The sequence below is a fragment of the Phodopus roborovskii genome, unplaced genomic scaffold (assembly GCF_943737965.1).
Source record: "Phodopus roborovskii unplaced genomic scaffold, PHOROB, whole genome shotgun sequence".
NCBI lineage: Eukaryota > Metazoa > Chordata > Mammalia > Rodentia > Cricetidae > Phodopus > Phodopus roborovskii.
The window spans coordinates 15,004,850-15,017,050 of record NW_026126424.1 but is presented as its reverse complement, the minus strand read 5'-3'; the positions used below and the strand labels follow the sequence as shown (position 1 = coordinate 15,017,050).

The window sequence follows — 12,201 nt, the reverse complement described above, 5'->3', positions numbered from 1 at the left end:
GTTTATTTAGAGATCTTAGATTTTTAAAAATGTTTACTACACACACACACACACACACACACACACTCACTCACACCAAACAAAGAAAACCTACAAGAACAAAACATGTTTTCTAGTCCAGGCTTTGGATATTTTCTTTGCTGTGTGTGTTCCATTACTTCTGGCTAAAGGTGGAGGTGTGGTTGATTTATCTCATTGTACATTTCATTAACATTTAATTATATTATGAATATTGTATTTTCCTTGTTAGCAGCGAAGTGCGAATAGGCATCTTTTGTTTAGAGATATCATTTGTTTTTTCATCCATGGAGCTGGAACGGCATTTTGTTTTGTTTCAGCCCTAAGATTAGTCCTTATAGGAGATCAAAGTCATGAATTTCACATTTGCTAAAACTCGCCCTTGTGAGTGTGTCCAGCAGGTGTTCTTGTCTTTTGTGAAGATAAAATGACATGGATGGATGGATTGATTCCCTTGGATCGTCCCTGGTGCTCTAATAATTCAGCATGGGCAGTGAGTGCAGTTTTCCTTTCTACTCATTGTTTCTATTCTAGTGTTTGCTATGAAGGCTTACAGCCAGTGGATGGTGCTGTGATACCGGAGGAGGACTGATTTGCTCACCTTTTTTTTTTTTTTTTTCTTTCTTTTTTATTTTTAAATAATGGGCTATTTCCTTACAATCTAAGGTTCTTAACTTTCCTCTTTCTTTCTTTCATTCTTTCTCTCTCTCTCTTTTTGGGTTGCAGTAATAGGTGCTAGAAACTTAAATTAGTGATTGGTGCTATTACATTCTGACTTTTTTTGTTTTTTAAAATTATTTATGAAGACTGCTTGATAATTTCTTTTATATTCCTCAAATCCTGTAGCAAATGAAGATAATTTTCTTAGGTAAGGAAAACAAGTGAACTTGGACATTAAAAAAAAAAAAAAAGATAATTGGGAGGGTATATTTGTATTTCTTTGGGTATTCTTTCCAGTTATGATATAATTTCTGTTTGGCCCCAGAACCCTATTTCTATCTCCGAGTAATGACCTCAGCATCATGTTTTTACTTCTAATGAATAAAGTGAAAATTTTCTTTTTTTTCTTCATATAGATCTTAGTTAAAAGAAGCTTAGAGTTCAGGTAGGAATTTCCCTGTGTTCATGTTCGATGGGTTTTATGTTACAGTTTAACTGGAGAATGTTTTTATTTCACAAGAAGAGGGAATGGAGATGTAGCTCAGTTGTGCGATGGTTGAGTAGTGTCTATGAGGCCTTGGCCCCATCCTAGCACTGGAGAAACAAGGTATTCTGAGTAACAATTTAAATCTGTATGAAGACATTTTCTTTCAGTTTTCCATTATGAGCTGCTGAAGGCCAAAGCATCTCTCTTAGTAAGTCATGTTCAATAACTGAAAAGAAAAATTATTTTTAGCAAAAGGTGGAATTTTCTTGGGCTCTGTTTCCAAATAGATGAATTTTCTGGCTTTCTAATGCTGAGGCCAATATTATAATGTATTCTTTTTTAAAAAAAATATTTTTTATTAACTCCTTAAGAATTTCACATTTTGATCATATTCACCTCTGCTCTTCCCAGATCTACTACTGCTTTCCTACTCCAACCCTGCATATAATTTCACTCTAGTTTGTGCTGTCCATACACTCCTGGGTTTGGGGCCACCCACTGGGGGTCAAGGTTGATTTGCCACAAGCCACAGCCTTAAAGAAAACTGACTTACTCCCACCAGGAGCCTGTCCATATGTCCTCAGGGGTTGGGTGCATGGGTCTCCTCCCACTCCATGCTAGAGTATGGAATTGGCTTGATGTTGTATGGGCGCTGTGCAGGCAATACGAGTTCATGAGTGGAGTGGTCCTGTTAACTCCTGAAGACACCGTTTCCACCCTGTGTCTTCTTCCTCAGTCTCTGCCTTTGTGCCTCTTCCTCTGAGATGCTCCCCAAGTCTTGGGGAAGGTGTGATATGGATGTTCCACTTGTGGCTGAGTACTTCACAGGCATTTACTCTCTTACTTTGGTCAGGTGTGAGTTTCTGCATAGCATATTCTTTTTACAGGATGCTTGCTCTGGTTTGTTCCTCCATCAGCTTGTGCAAAGGAACTCTGTGTCACTTAATCCTAGCATGCCTGTTGTTTCCCTTAGGAAAACATTACACCTAACATACCTGTTGTTTCCCTTAGGAACACATTATATGTCTTTGGCTCCCTGTGCCTTGCCTCCACAAATTACAAATGCTGCTTTTTAATCCTCAGGTTTTCTTCTTGTTTCTGTAATAAACAATATGGGTAGTCAAAAATATATACATACATACATATGTATGCATATACAGATAATATATATATGTATCATCTATCTATCTATCTATCTATATCTATATATCTTTTAATGAGAACAATTGCTAAACTAAATTATTTTCTGTGTTTAGGCAAGTTGTCAAGAACAGTCAGTAAAATCATGTTTCCTTAAAGAAGGGATGTTCTTTAAAATAAGGATCAATATGTTTTTCACAAAATAGAAAACATAGGCTAGAAAATCATGATAGCATGTATAAACTGAATCTGGTTTTGTTTCTGTTAGTTTCTGGTATGAGGAGATGGAACCAGGACACAGGTGGCCTATAACTTGTTATTGAATATGTGAATCATATTTGTGTTAGCACTCCTCAATTTGTGTCAGACTTTGGAGCTGTAGGTTAGGTGACACCTCACCCTTCCGATATCCGGCTCCCACCTAGGAGGTTGTGGGTAGGATAACACAGCAGATGCCAACCAGGAAGCCGTGGGGGCTGTGTGATTCTTGGCTGCAAGTCTATTTGTCTATGTAGTCTAGTGAAGCAAGGGGAAGCAAAGAAGAAAGGCCCTTGTTCAAGACAGTCCATTATTAATGGAAATAGAGAAATGATTCTTTTAAAAGTTCGTTATAAATTGGATCAGCCCCCACAGCTCCCATGTTTGTCTTCCTTCCTTGTCTAACCCCTACCACACTCATTTCTGTGCCCATGGCCTCTGCACTCACCCACCTTCAGTGCCTTTCTGTCCTAGCAAGAACTGGCAGATTTATGTTTTACTCGAGTTCTTTCTTCTCCCTGGTGCCGCCTTGTCCCGTTCCCAACACTGTTCCCTCCTTGTCCTGACCATCTTTGTAAGTGAGTGGTGGGATGGGAAGCAGAGACTGCTGTAAGTTAGAAAGGGCCAGGGGCTTGGAGGTCTGAGTAGCCACTTGCTTCTGAGTTCTATGCTCATGGCAATGCCATTTGTTTTCCATGAGTCCTCCATCTTCAAAACTCTATCTCACTAGTCTTCATGAGGACTGCAGAAAGTGATGCCAGCCAAAGGTGCTTGCCTTGTACCAGTTGTTAGTGAGGTCTCTGTCACTTGGTTACAGTGCTAAACCTTAATAGTTTCATATATTTTATTATAAGAATATATGATGCTCATCTTGAAAACATTGTGCTAGATGGAATAGTCCAGACACAAAGGACAGTTGATTCTGTTGTGGGACCCAGCAAGATCAAATGTGCAGAATGCAGATCAGTGGGTGGAGAGTGGGTAGCTAGGGGATGGGAGTTGTTATTTAATGAATATGAAGTTTGTCTGGGAACAGGTAGCAATGGTTTTACAACTTTCTGAATGTATTTAATGCACTGAACTCTGCACTGAAACATGACTGAAATGGGAATAAACAAATAAAAACCGAGGGAAGTGTTCACTGTAGCACTGTTCATATCAAACGATGGGTGGTACAGCCCACATGCCCATTGACAGATTGTAGAATGTGTATGCAGTGGAAAATTGTTCAGCCATACAAAGGGAAATGGTACCAATACCTGCTATAATGTGAATGAACCTTCAAAATATACTAAGTGAGAGAAGCCAGAGACAAAGGTTAACTATTGTATAGTTCTATGTATATGGAAAAACGTTTGATGGAGGGAGACCCTAATTCCTGCCAGCTCGAATGTCCTATGGTAACTTTGTACTTGGAGGTGAGTGACTGCACACTTCTCCCTGTGATGCAGTACAGGAAAAAGACCATCTGACCTCTCCACCTTGAACTGTGTAATTGAGGCTGAAGCAAGAGCATCTGGGCCACAATCTCTTACATAGCCAAGCCTAAGAGACCCACTAACCAACCAACTGTGGCATCCAGAAAGCCAGTGCATAGAAATCAACAGCATCTCTCCATATTAGATACAGCTATGAAATCTGAAAAATACATTTCCCTTCACAATTGCACCAAAAACATGAGGATGCATTTAGCAAAAGAAATGCAAGACTACATGGAAAGCTAGGAAGTACTGCTGTAAGCAATCAGAGAATCTAATGGAGTGGACATAAATATTGTGTTTTTGGATCAGAAAACAATAACGTACCTGCTGGGGCCCATAAAGATGGCTCTGTTTTATCAGTGCTTCCCACATAGATCTACAGAGTCAGCACAGTCATGGCCAGGCTGCCAGCTGTCCCTTTTAGTAGAACTTGGTAACTGACTCTAAACTTTCTTTAAAGATACTTTAAAGATACTTTAAATTTGCATGTAAGTGTGTCGGTATGCCAATGTGCGTGTGGATACCCACACACTGAATGCTCCTGGAACTGGAGTTACAGGTTGTGAACTGTCTGGTGTGGACACTGGTTATCAAACTCTGCTCCTCTGGAAGAGCAATAGGCACTCTTAACCACTGAGACATGTGGCAATATATTTATGATTTAATAAAGCCTGCCCAGGGATCAGAATACAAAACTAGCTACACTAGTTAGCTGTTGATGCTAGGCAGTGGTGGTACACACCTTTAATCCCAGGACTCAGGAGGCCAAGACCACCCTGGGCTACACAAGAGTGAGTCAGTAACAGAGCTCATGCCTTTAATCCCAGCACTAGGGAGGTATGTAAGGAAGAAGCAAAAGGTCTCATGTGAGATTCAGTTTCTAGTCACAGGGAAGACAGGATCTCCGTTTCAGCCATTGCACAGGTAAGAGCTAGTGCCTGGCTACTTTGCTTTTCTGATCTTTGAATCCCAATATCCATCTCTAGGTTTTAATTATTTGTGTTACAGAACCATGTCTTCAGCCCCTTACCCTAAACTTTCTGTGCAAAGATAAAGGGCCTAGAATAACCAAAACACTATGAAAAAAAGGACAGTGATGGAGAGCACACATTTCACAATATTAGAATTTATGAAACCATAGTAATCCAGGTAACATGATCTTGGCACAAGACTAGGTATTGGTTAATTAAGCACAATGTGAGCTCAGAGGTATAACTCCACATTTATGACCATCTAAAAATTTACTTTATGGTGGGTGTTTTTCCTGCATGTATGTCTGTGTACTATGTACATACCTAGTATTGGATAGAAGACAGTATTGTGTTGTGAGTATGTTTTTCCTGGCCAGTCTGGTCCCACTGCCATGCCAGCCCCAAGTAACACCCAGAAACACTGTTTTTGATGTAAAGCTGGCCTGTTACTAGTTTCTTGTTGGTTGTCTCTGTCTTAAATATTTAACCCATTTCTATTAATCTAAGTATTTCCACATGGCCTTATTTTACCGGCATTCTGCTCTCTCCGTCTTCCATCTTCCTCTCTCCTCCTAGTCTCCTAGTCCCACCTATCTTGCTTTCTATTGGCCAATGGTGCTTTATTCATTAACCAATAAGAGAAACATATTTACAGAATGACATCTCCCATCATCTCCTCTTTTCTGTCTAAAATATAAAGAAGGGTTTTAAATTTAACACAATAAAATATATAACAAAACAGTTATCAAATAAGAACCACAGTTAACAATATTTAGTCCATTAACATTTAGCAAGATTTAAAGAAATATTCCATCATCTATCCTATCTTTGTGAGTCTAAAGTCTTACCTATAACTTATCTTTGGATTCCCAGGAATTGGAATTATAGAAAGTTGTTACCCTCCATGTGCATGAGGGAACTGAACCCAGGTCCTTTGCCATAGCAGCCAGTTCTCTTAACTGCTGCGATCTCTTCAGCTTATCTAAGCATTTTTAAAAGGCACCATGGCAATCTGAAGGAAGATTATGTGCCATTTCCAACAAAAGTGCTTGGAAAGTCAAGTCTATATGCAGCAGGATGACTTAAGATCTTTGTCTTACACCGGAGACAAAGATTCATTCAAATTTGATCATAGACCTTAGATGAAAGCATAAAACTAATTTTCCTGGCTTTGGATTAAACATTAATTTCTTAGATGTAACATCAATAGCATAAAAGATGAAAGAAGAAAAACTGAAATAGAAAAGTTTTCTGTTTTCAATGACAGTATCAAGACTATAAACACCAGGTGGGCATGGTGGTTCATGCCTGGAATTCCAGTATCTGGAAGGTTAAAGTATGAGTATCACTTTGTGTTCCAGACAAGCCTGGTTACCTAGTATGATCCTGTCTTAGTTAGGGTTACTATTGCTGTGATGAAACACCACGACCAAAAGCAGGTTGGGGAGGAAAGGGTTTATTTGGCTTACACTTCCACATCATAGTCCATCACTGAAGGAAGTCAAGACTGAATTCCAGTTGGGCTGGAACCTAGTATAGAGGCCATGGAGCAGAGCTGCTTACCGCCTTGCTCCATGTGGCTTGCTCTTTTTAGTAGAATCCAGGACCACCAGCCGAGGGATTGTACCACCCACAATGGGTTGGACTTTTGTGGAATATCTCTTTACACTGTGTGATGATGTGCAACAGTAATTAGTTTAATAAAGAGCGGTATGGTCAATAGCTAGGCAGGAAGGGGTTATATGGGACTTCTGGAGATAGAGAAGACTTAGAGAGGAAGACAGGTGGGGCCGCCAATCAGACTCAGAGAAACCAACATGAGCAGTATGGAGAGATGAGGTAATGAGCCACTCGACAGAACCCAGATAAGAATAAATGAATTAATTCAAGTTTAAGAACTAGTGGGAGAGGGCTAGAGAGATGGCTCAGAGGTTAAGAGCACGGGCTTGCTCTTTCAGAGGTCCTAAGCCATCCATAATGAGATCTGGCATTCTTCTAGCATGTAGATATACATGGAGACAGAATGTTATATACACAGTAACTAAATAACTAACTAAAAAAAATCTAAAAAAAAAAAAAAAAAAAAAAGAACTAGTTAAAGAAGCCTAAGCTAAGGCCAAGCTTTAATAATTAATAAGTCTCTCTGTCATTATTTTTGTGAGCGGACAGGCCAAAGATGGATGCCCCAATGTTGTAGAAGAACTTTGGGTGACTGCCCAGGTAACAGATGTCATTGTCATTTCATAGTTTTGGAAGTTGCTTGCTCTACATTTCCATTTTACTCAGTAATAGTATATCCTTCTTGTATCTCTGATGGAGTTGAAGATGGGATAGTTATAGTTACAATTTTTTTTTTGTTACAAAAAAAAGATACTCACAAAAGAGGTATAAAATGTATGAGGTTGAGAGACATAAAAGCTTAAATTGTTTATCTAAAAAAAATGTTTTGAGGTAGTTTTAAGTTGGTGATGCAAGTTATGATAGAAAATGAATCAGGTATAAAACTTTAAATTCACTAAGATAAGATAGATAATAAGAGTATTTTCTCTGAATATGCCAGATACAAATGGCCTGGACATTATGAATGTAATTTTTTTTTGTTTTGTTTTGTTTTTTTGAGACAGGGTTTCTCTGTGTCATAGCTCCGACTGTTCTGGAACTAGCTTCATAGATTAGGCTGGTCTTGAACTCATAGAGATCCAGTTCCTCTGCCTCCTACCACCACCTGGCAACATTTTTTTTTAGTCGTCTTCTCTGTGTAACAGCCCTGGTTGTCCTGGAACTTTGTAGACAAGGCTGGCCTCAAAGCCATAGAGATCCACCCACCTCTCTGACAATATTCTTATTGTTTATAGTTATATTATGTTAGAGTTAAATACTTTCCTATGTATTTAAGAGGGAAATATTATGGAATATTCATTTATACCATGTAAAGATATGTCATTGTATTGGCTTAATAAAGAGCTAAATGACCAATAGCTACACAGGAAATGGTTAGGAGGGACTTCTGTGGACAGGGAGGGCTCAGAGAAGAAGAAAGGTGGGGTTGACTGCCAGACTAGGAGAAAGCAGCATGATTAATACAGAAAGGTGAGGTACAAGCCACATGACAGAACTTAGATTAGAATAAATGCATTTTTAAGTTTAAGAGCTAGTTGGAAATGCCTAAGCTAAGGCCCAGCTTTCATAATTAATAAGTTTCTGTGTCATTATGTTGGAATTGGCAGTACATAGAAATACTTTCTACATTGAGCCCTCCCCAATCAATCACAGATTAAAAAAATGTCCTGCAGGCTTGCCTATAGCCTGATCTCATGGAGGTATTTTTTCAGTTGAGTTTTCTGCCTCTCTGATGACTTTAGCTTGTGTCAAGTTAACATAAAACTACCCAGTACAGATTCTGTCTCAAATAAACTACAAAAATACCCCCCAACCCCAAAACATGCAACCACTAACCAAAACAAAACAACAAATCCCTCAAATACTTTGGGAGAATATGTATTTTTGCAGATCACATTCCACACATTCATGAGGAATTTGTACTAGGCGAGAAGACGATTTAACTAAAAGAGGACACAGGTTGAATAGCGATTTCCCCAAGATCATGAAAAGATGCCCAATTCGATTACTCATTGGAGATATGCAAATTAAAGTCACAATGAAACATTATATTGTGCTCACTATAATAGCTATAATGAAAAATGACAGGTAATAGCAAGTGTTGGTAAGGATGTAGAGGATTTAGAACCTTGTGCATAGTTTCTTGGAATGTTAAAACAGTGCAGCATTATTGGAAAATATTTTAGGAGTTCTGCAAAATGTTCAGCACAGTTATGGCATGACCCACCAATCTTGTGTATATGCAGCAGGAAAGAAAACAGGTCCACCAAATGAGTTCATGAATATTTTTTGAATATTTTTAATAATTTCTGTGTTGGTTAGTTTCTGGTCAACTTGATACAAACTCTGGTCATCAGGGAAGAGGGAATATCAACTGAGGAATTGCTTTTCTCAGAGACTAGAGTGCTTACCTAATTTGTGAACTCATTTGATATGTGTTTTTTATTACAAAGGTATAATATTAGCAACTAGAGGTAAAATGTGGTCTTGGCATGATGGATATAGATGAAGGGAACCAAATGGAGACTCCATCTGTCTGAAGGTCAGCACTTGAAAGGCAAATAGGTTTTTAGGAAAAATGTCAAAGTAATCCAAAGTGGGAAATACAGTTTTTAAACAATCAGAATTGAAACAAGTGTGGTGGTTTGAATGAAGATAGCTCCCACAGGCTCATAGGGAGTGGCATTATTAGGAGGTGTGGTCTTGTTGGGGTAGGTAAGTATGTCACTGGGGGGGGGTGGACTTTGGGGTTTTCAGAAGCTCAAGCCTTGCCCAATCTCTCTCTCTTCCTGCTGCCTGTGGATCCAGAAGCAGAACTCTCAGCTACTTTACCATGTCTGCCTGTGTGTTCACCATGATGATCATAGGCTAACCCTCTGAACTGTAAGCCACCCCTACTTCAGTGTTTTCCTTTATAAGAGTTGCCACGGTTGTGGTGTCTCTTCATAGCAATAGAAACCCTAACCAAGATAGCAACTTGGAAAAAAAAATTACCCTAATCTCTGTTATTTTTAAATTTATTTGATTTTTCTTTTTAATTTCTCAAGAGAGTCTCATGAGGCAGCCCAGGTTAGCCTTGAACTTGTGATTTCCCCTGCCTTGCTTGCCTGAGTGCTGTGACTAAATGCTCGTGCCCCATACCTGGCTCACCTTACCTCTTGTTTTATTTACCCTTTCTTAAACATTTATTTGTCTAACTTAGGCACTAAACCTATAAAACATCAAAATGTACAATGAGAGTTATGGGGTTAGTCTTAAATATATGACTTCTCAGCTAGAGCTGACTATGGCTGGGATACTTTATATGGTCCACTGACTGACCTACTGAGTCCTCAGACAACCCTGCAGGGTGTGTGACATTAACTGACTTCACTTTTGAGATAAGAAACCAAGGTCAGGGCAGCTCTTTGCCTGCATGATAATAGCGAGTGTGATGGATGCAGTTGGTGTCTGTTCTGTGCTTGTGTCTTTTTCTCACTGTGAACCATCTCCTTGGCTACAAGGAGCCCGTGTGACTTCGCTGTAACTGCAATTCATAAGTGTGGGAGGGTCACTCTCAAGATTAAGTAGATCTGTGGGTCGGTTTTCTAGCATCCTCCCCTCCAGACAGATACATTTCAATGTGTCCAATTCAGTGTTGAGAGCTATGGTCAGAGTCAGTCTTGTTGCCTTCAGCGGTATCTTGGCTTTGCTCTGTAAAAGGCTGTTTTCACCTGTGTATTTCTACCTGCTTTTGAGATCATTTCTTAGAGAAATCACTAGTTCCAGTAGGAGTGTCCAGTCACTGGTCAGATGGCAATGAAGTTGGTAAGTGGATGGTGACAGCCACTGCCAGGCTGTGTTATGACAATTTCCAAGAATTACACTTACATGCAATTGGGACGATGGGGGGCAAACCCAGAACAGTTAGATTCTATAGTAGCTTTGAAGTTGACTGGTAGGGACAAGTTTATTGCTATGTACTGACCTGTATTCCAAAGTTGGTTCCTCTTTGATAATTGTCTCAGAAACGTTGAAGAAAAAGAATTCAGGCAAGACCAGCCAACTATTGGGGTATGCCAGGAAGCCAGAGAGGTTCCAAGGCATACTTAGTGTCATGTGTTGCAGGCTGTGTTTAAAATAAAACTCATACTGCAAGCTTGAAAGTGGCAGGACTTTACAAGGATAATTTGCAGGTCACTCATGCTAAAGGACCATGAAATGGACACAGAATACGGTATCTGTTGAGAGCATCTCAGCAATGTAAACCTTTTGACTGTCCACAATCTCCCAGGCCAGCAGAAGGTGCTCTCTCTTACCAGAGAATAGCTGGACTTTGAAAAACAACTAATCTGAGATAGATGCTTCATGGGCTAATGTTTGTCCTCCTGAGAAGACCTGCTGTTCTCACCTCTCATTGCCTCTAGGCAGAGATTCTCACTCAATCTGTGGGTTGCCACCATCAGAAAACACAAATTTCTGATGGTCTTAGGAATAGAGACACCATTCAGTAGCAAAATTACAGTTGTGGAGTAGCAGTGAAATAAGTTTATGATTGGGGTTTCCTAAAACCATCAGAAATATGTGTTTTCCAATGGTCTTGAAGAAGAAGGTCATGTGCATTAGCAAAATGATCTATCTAAGCACACTCTCAAAATGTAAGTATAACAGTCATATATTATATGACAATTGTTATATATTTTGATGCATGCAATGGTCTGGAGTCTCAACTGAGCCAATTGAATTGATCTTTGCATGAGAATTCGTTTGCTTTGAAGAGTTACTGATTTTTAGACTGGAAGGCTGATATCTCTAGGATGAGGTACACCTATGTATGATCTTTGCATTAGCAACATTAAATGCCAGTCAGGATAGTCAAGGTATTTTAAATAACTTTATTCTTAAATTTAACAAGCTCTTATTAGAAATGCTTTGGTATCAATACAATAAAAATATACTGGTTCCCCGACCTGCTGAGTCATGTCAAGTAACTGGAAAAGTTAGCATTTGCTTTCCCCAGCTTTTGGGGGTATTTTCCCCTACAAATAACTACTACTATTTATTTACGTAGCTTACTATGGGTATAATTATATATAGATATATTTAGACTTTAGGAAAAAGAAGAAATAAAAGTGTTCAGAAGAGAAATTCTCAGGCATTTCTTGGCTTCTTCTGCAAAGGTTCTTCAGGTGGGCACTACAGCTTTCAGATTACCTTTTTTCCCAGCTTTGCCATTCTTATCCTTAAAGCTGTAAGTTAAAGTGAAAAAAAAAATCAAGTTATAATAGGATCATAATTTTTACTCTAAATGACTATTTTATAGAAGGCAGGAAAGTTGAGAACATACCTCAGATGGTTTTATCCAACAGGGTAAGCATTGTTTTAGTAGCATAAAGAGATAGTAGAGATAATGAGCTGTGGTTAGCTTAGGGCAGGCATAGGATGAGAACTAGGGAGAACTTAGGTCTACAAAGGTCAGAAAAAAGAACAGAGCAAACACAGTACAGGTGGATGTTATGTATTTTTGCTATAAGCCTAGATATGTATTCCTTTACGTCAATTTTGTGCATATCCTTAATTATGTACC

At 39.0% G+C, this 12,201-nt stretch overlaps 1 protein-coding gene across 1 annotated transcript in view; it reads right to left on the bottom strand.

Moving 5' to 3' along the window:
- Positions 1-11,489: 11,489 nt before the first annotated feature.
- The window catches only part of Palmd (palmdelphin), a 48,196-nt gene continuing 47,484 nt past the window's right edge, over positions 11,490-12,201 (bottom strand). Inside the window, exon 8 of the mRNA XM_051185606.1 lies at positions 11,490-11,863. Coding sequence (XP_051041563.1) covers positions 11,820-11,863 — 44 coding nt within the window. The 3' untranslated portion in view covers positions 11,490-11,819. The remainder of the gene's footprint in view (positions 11,864-12,201) is intronic.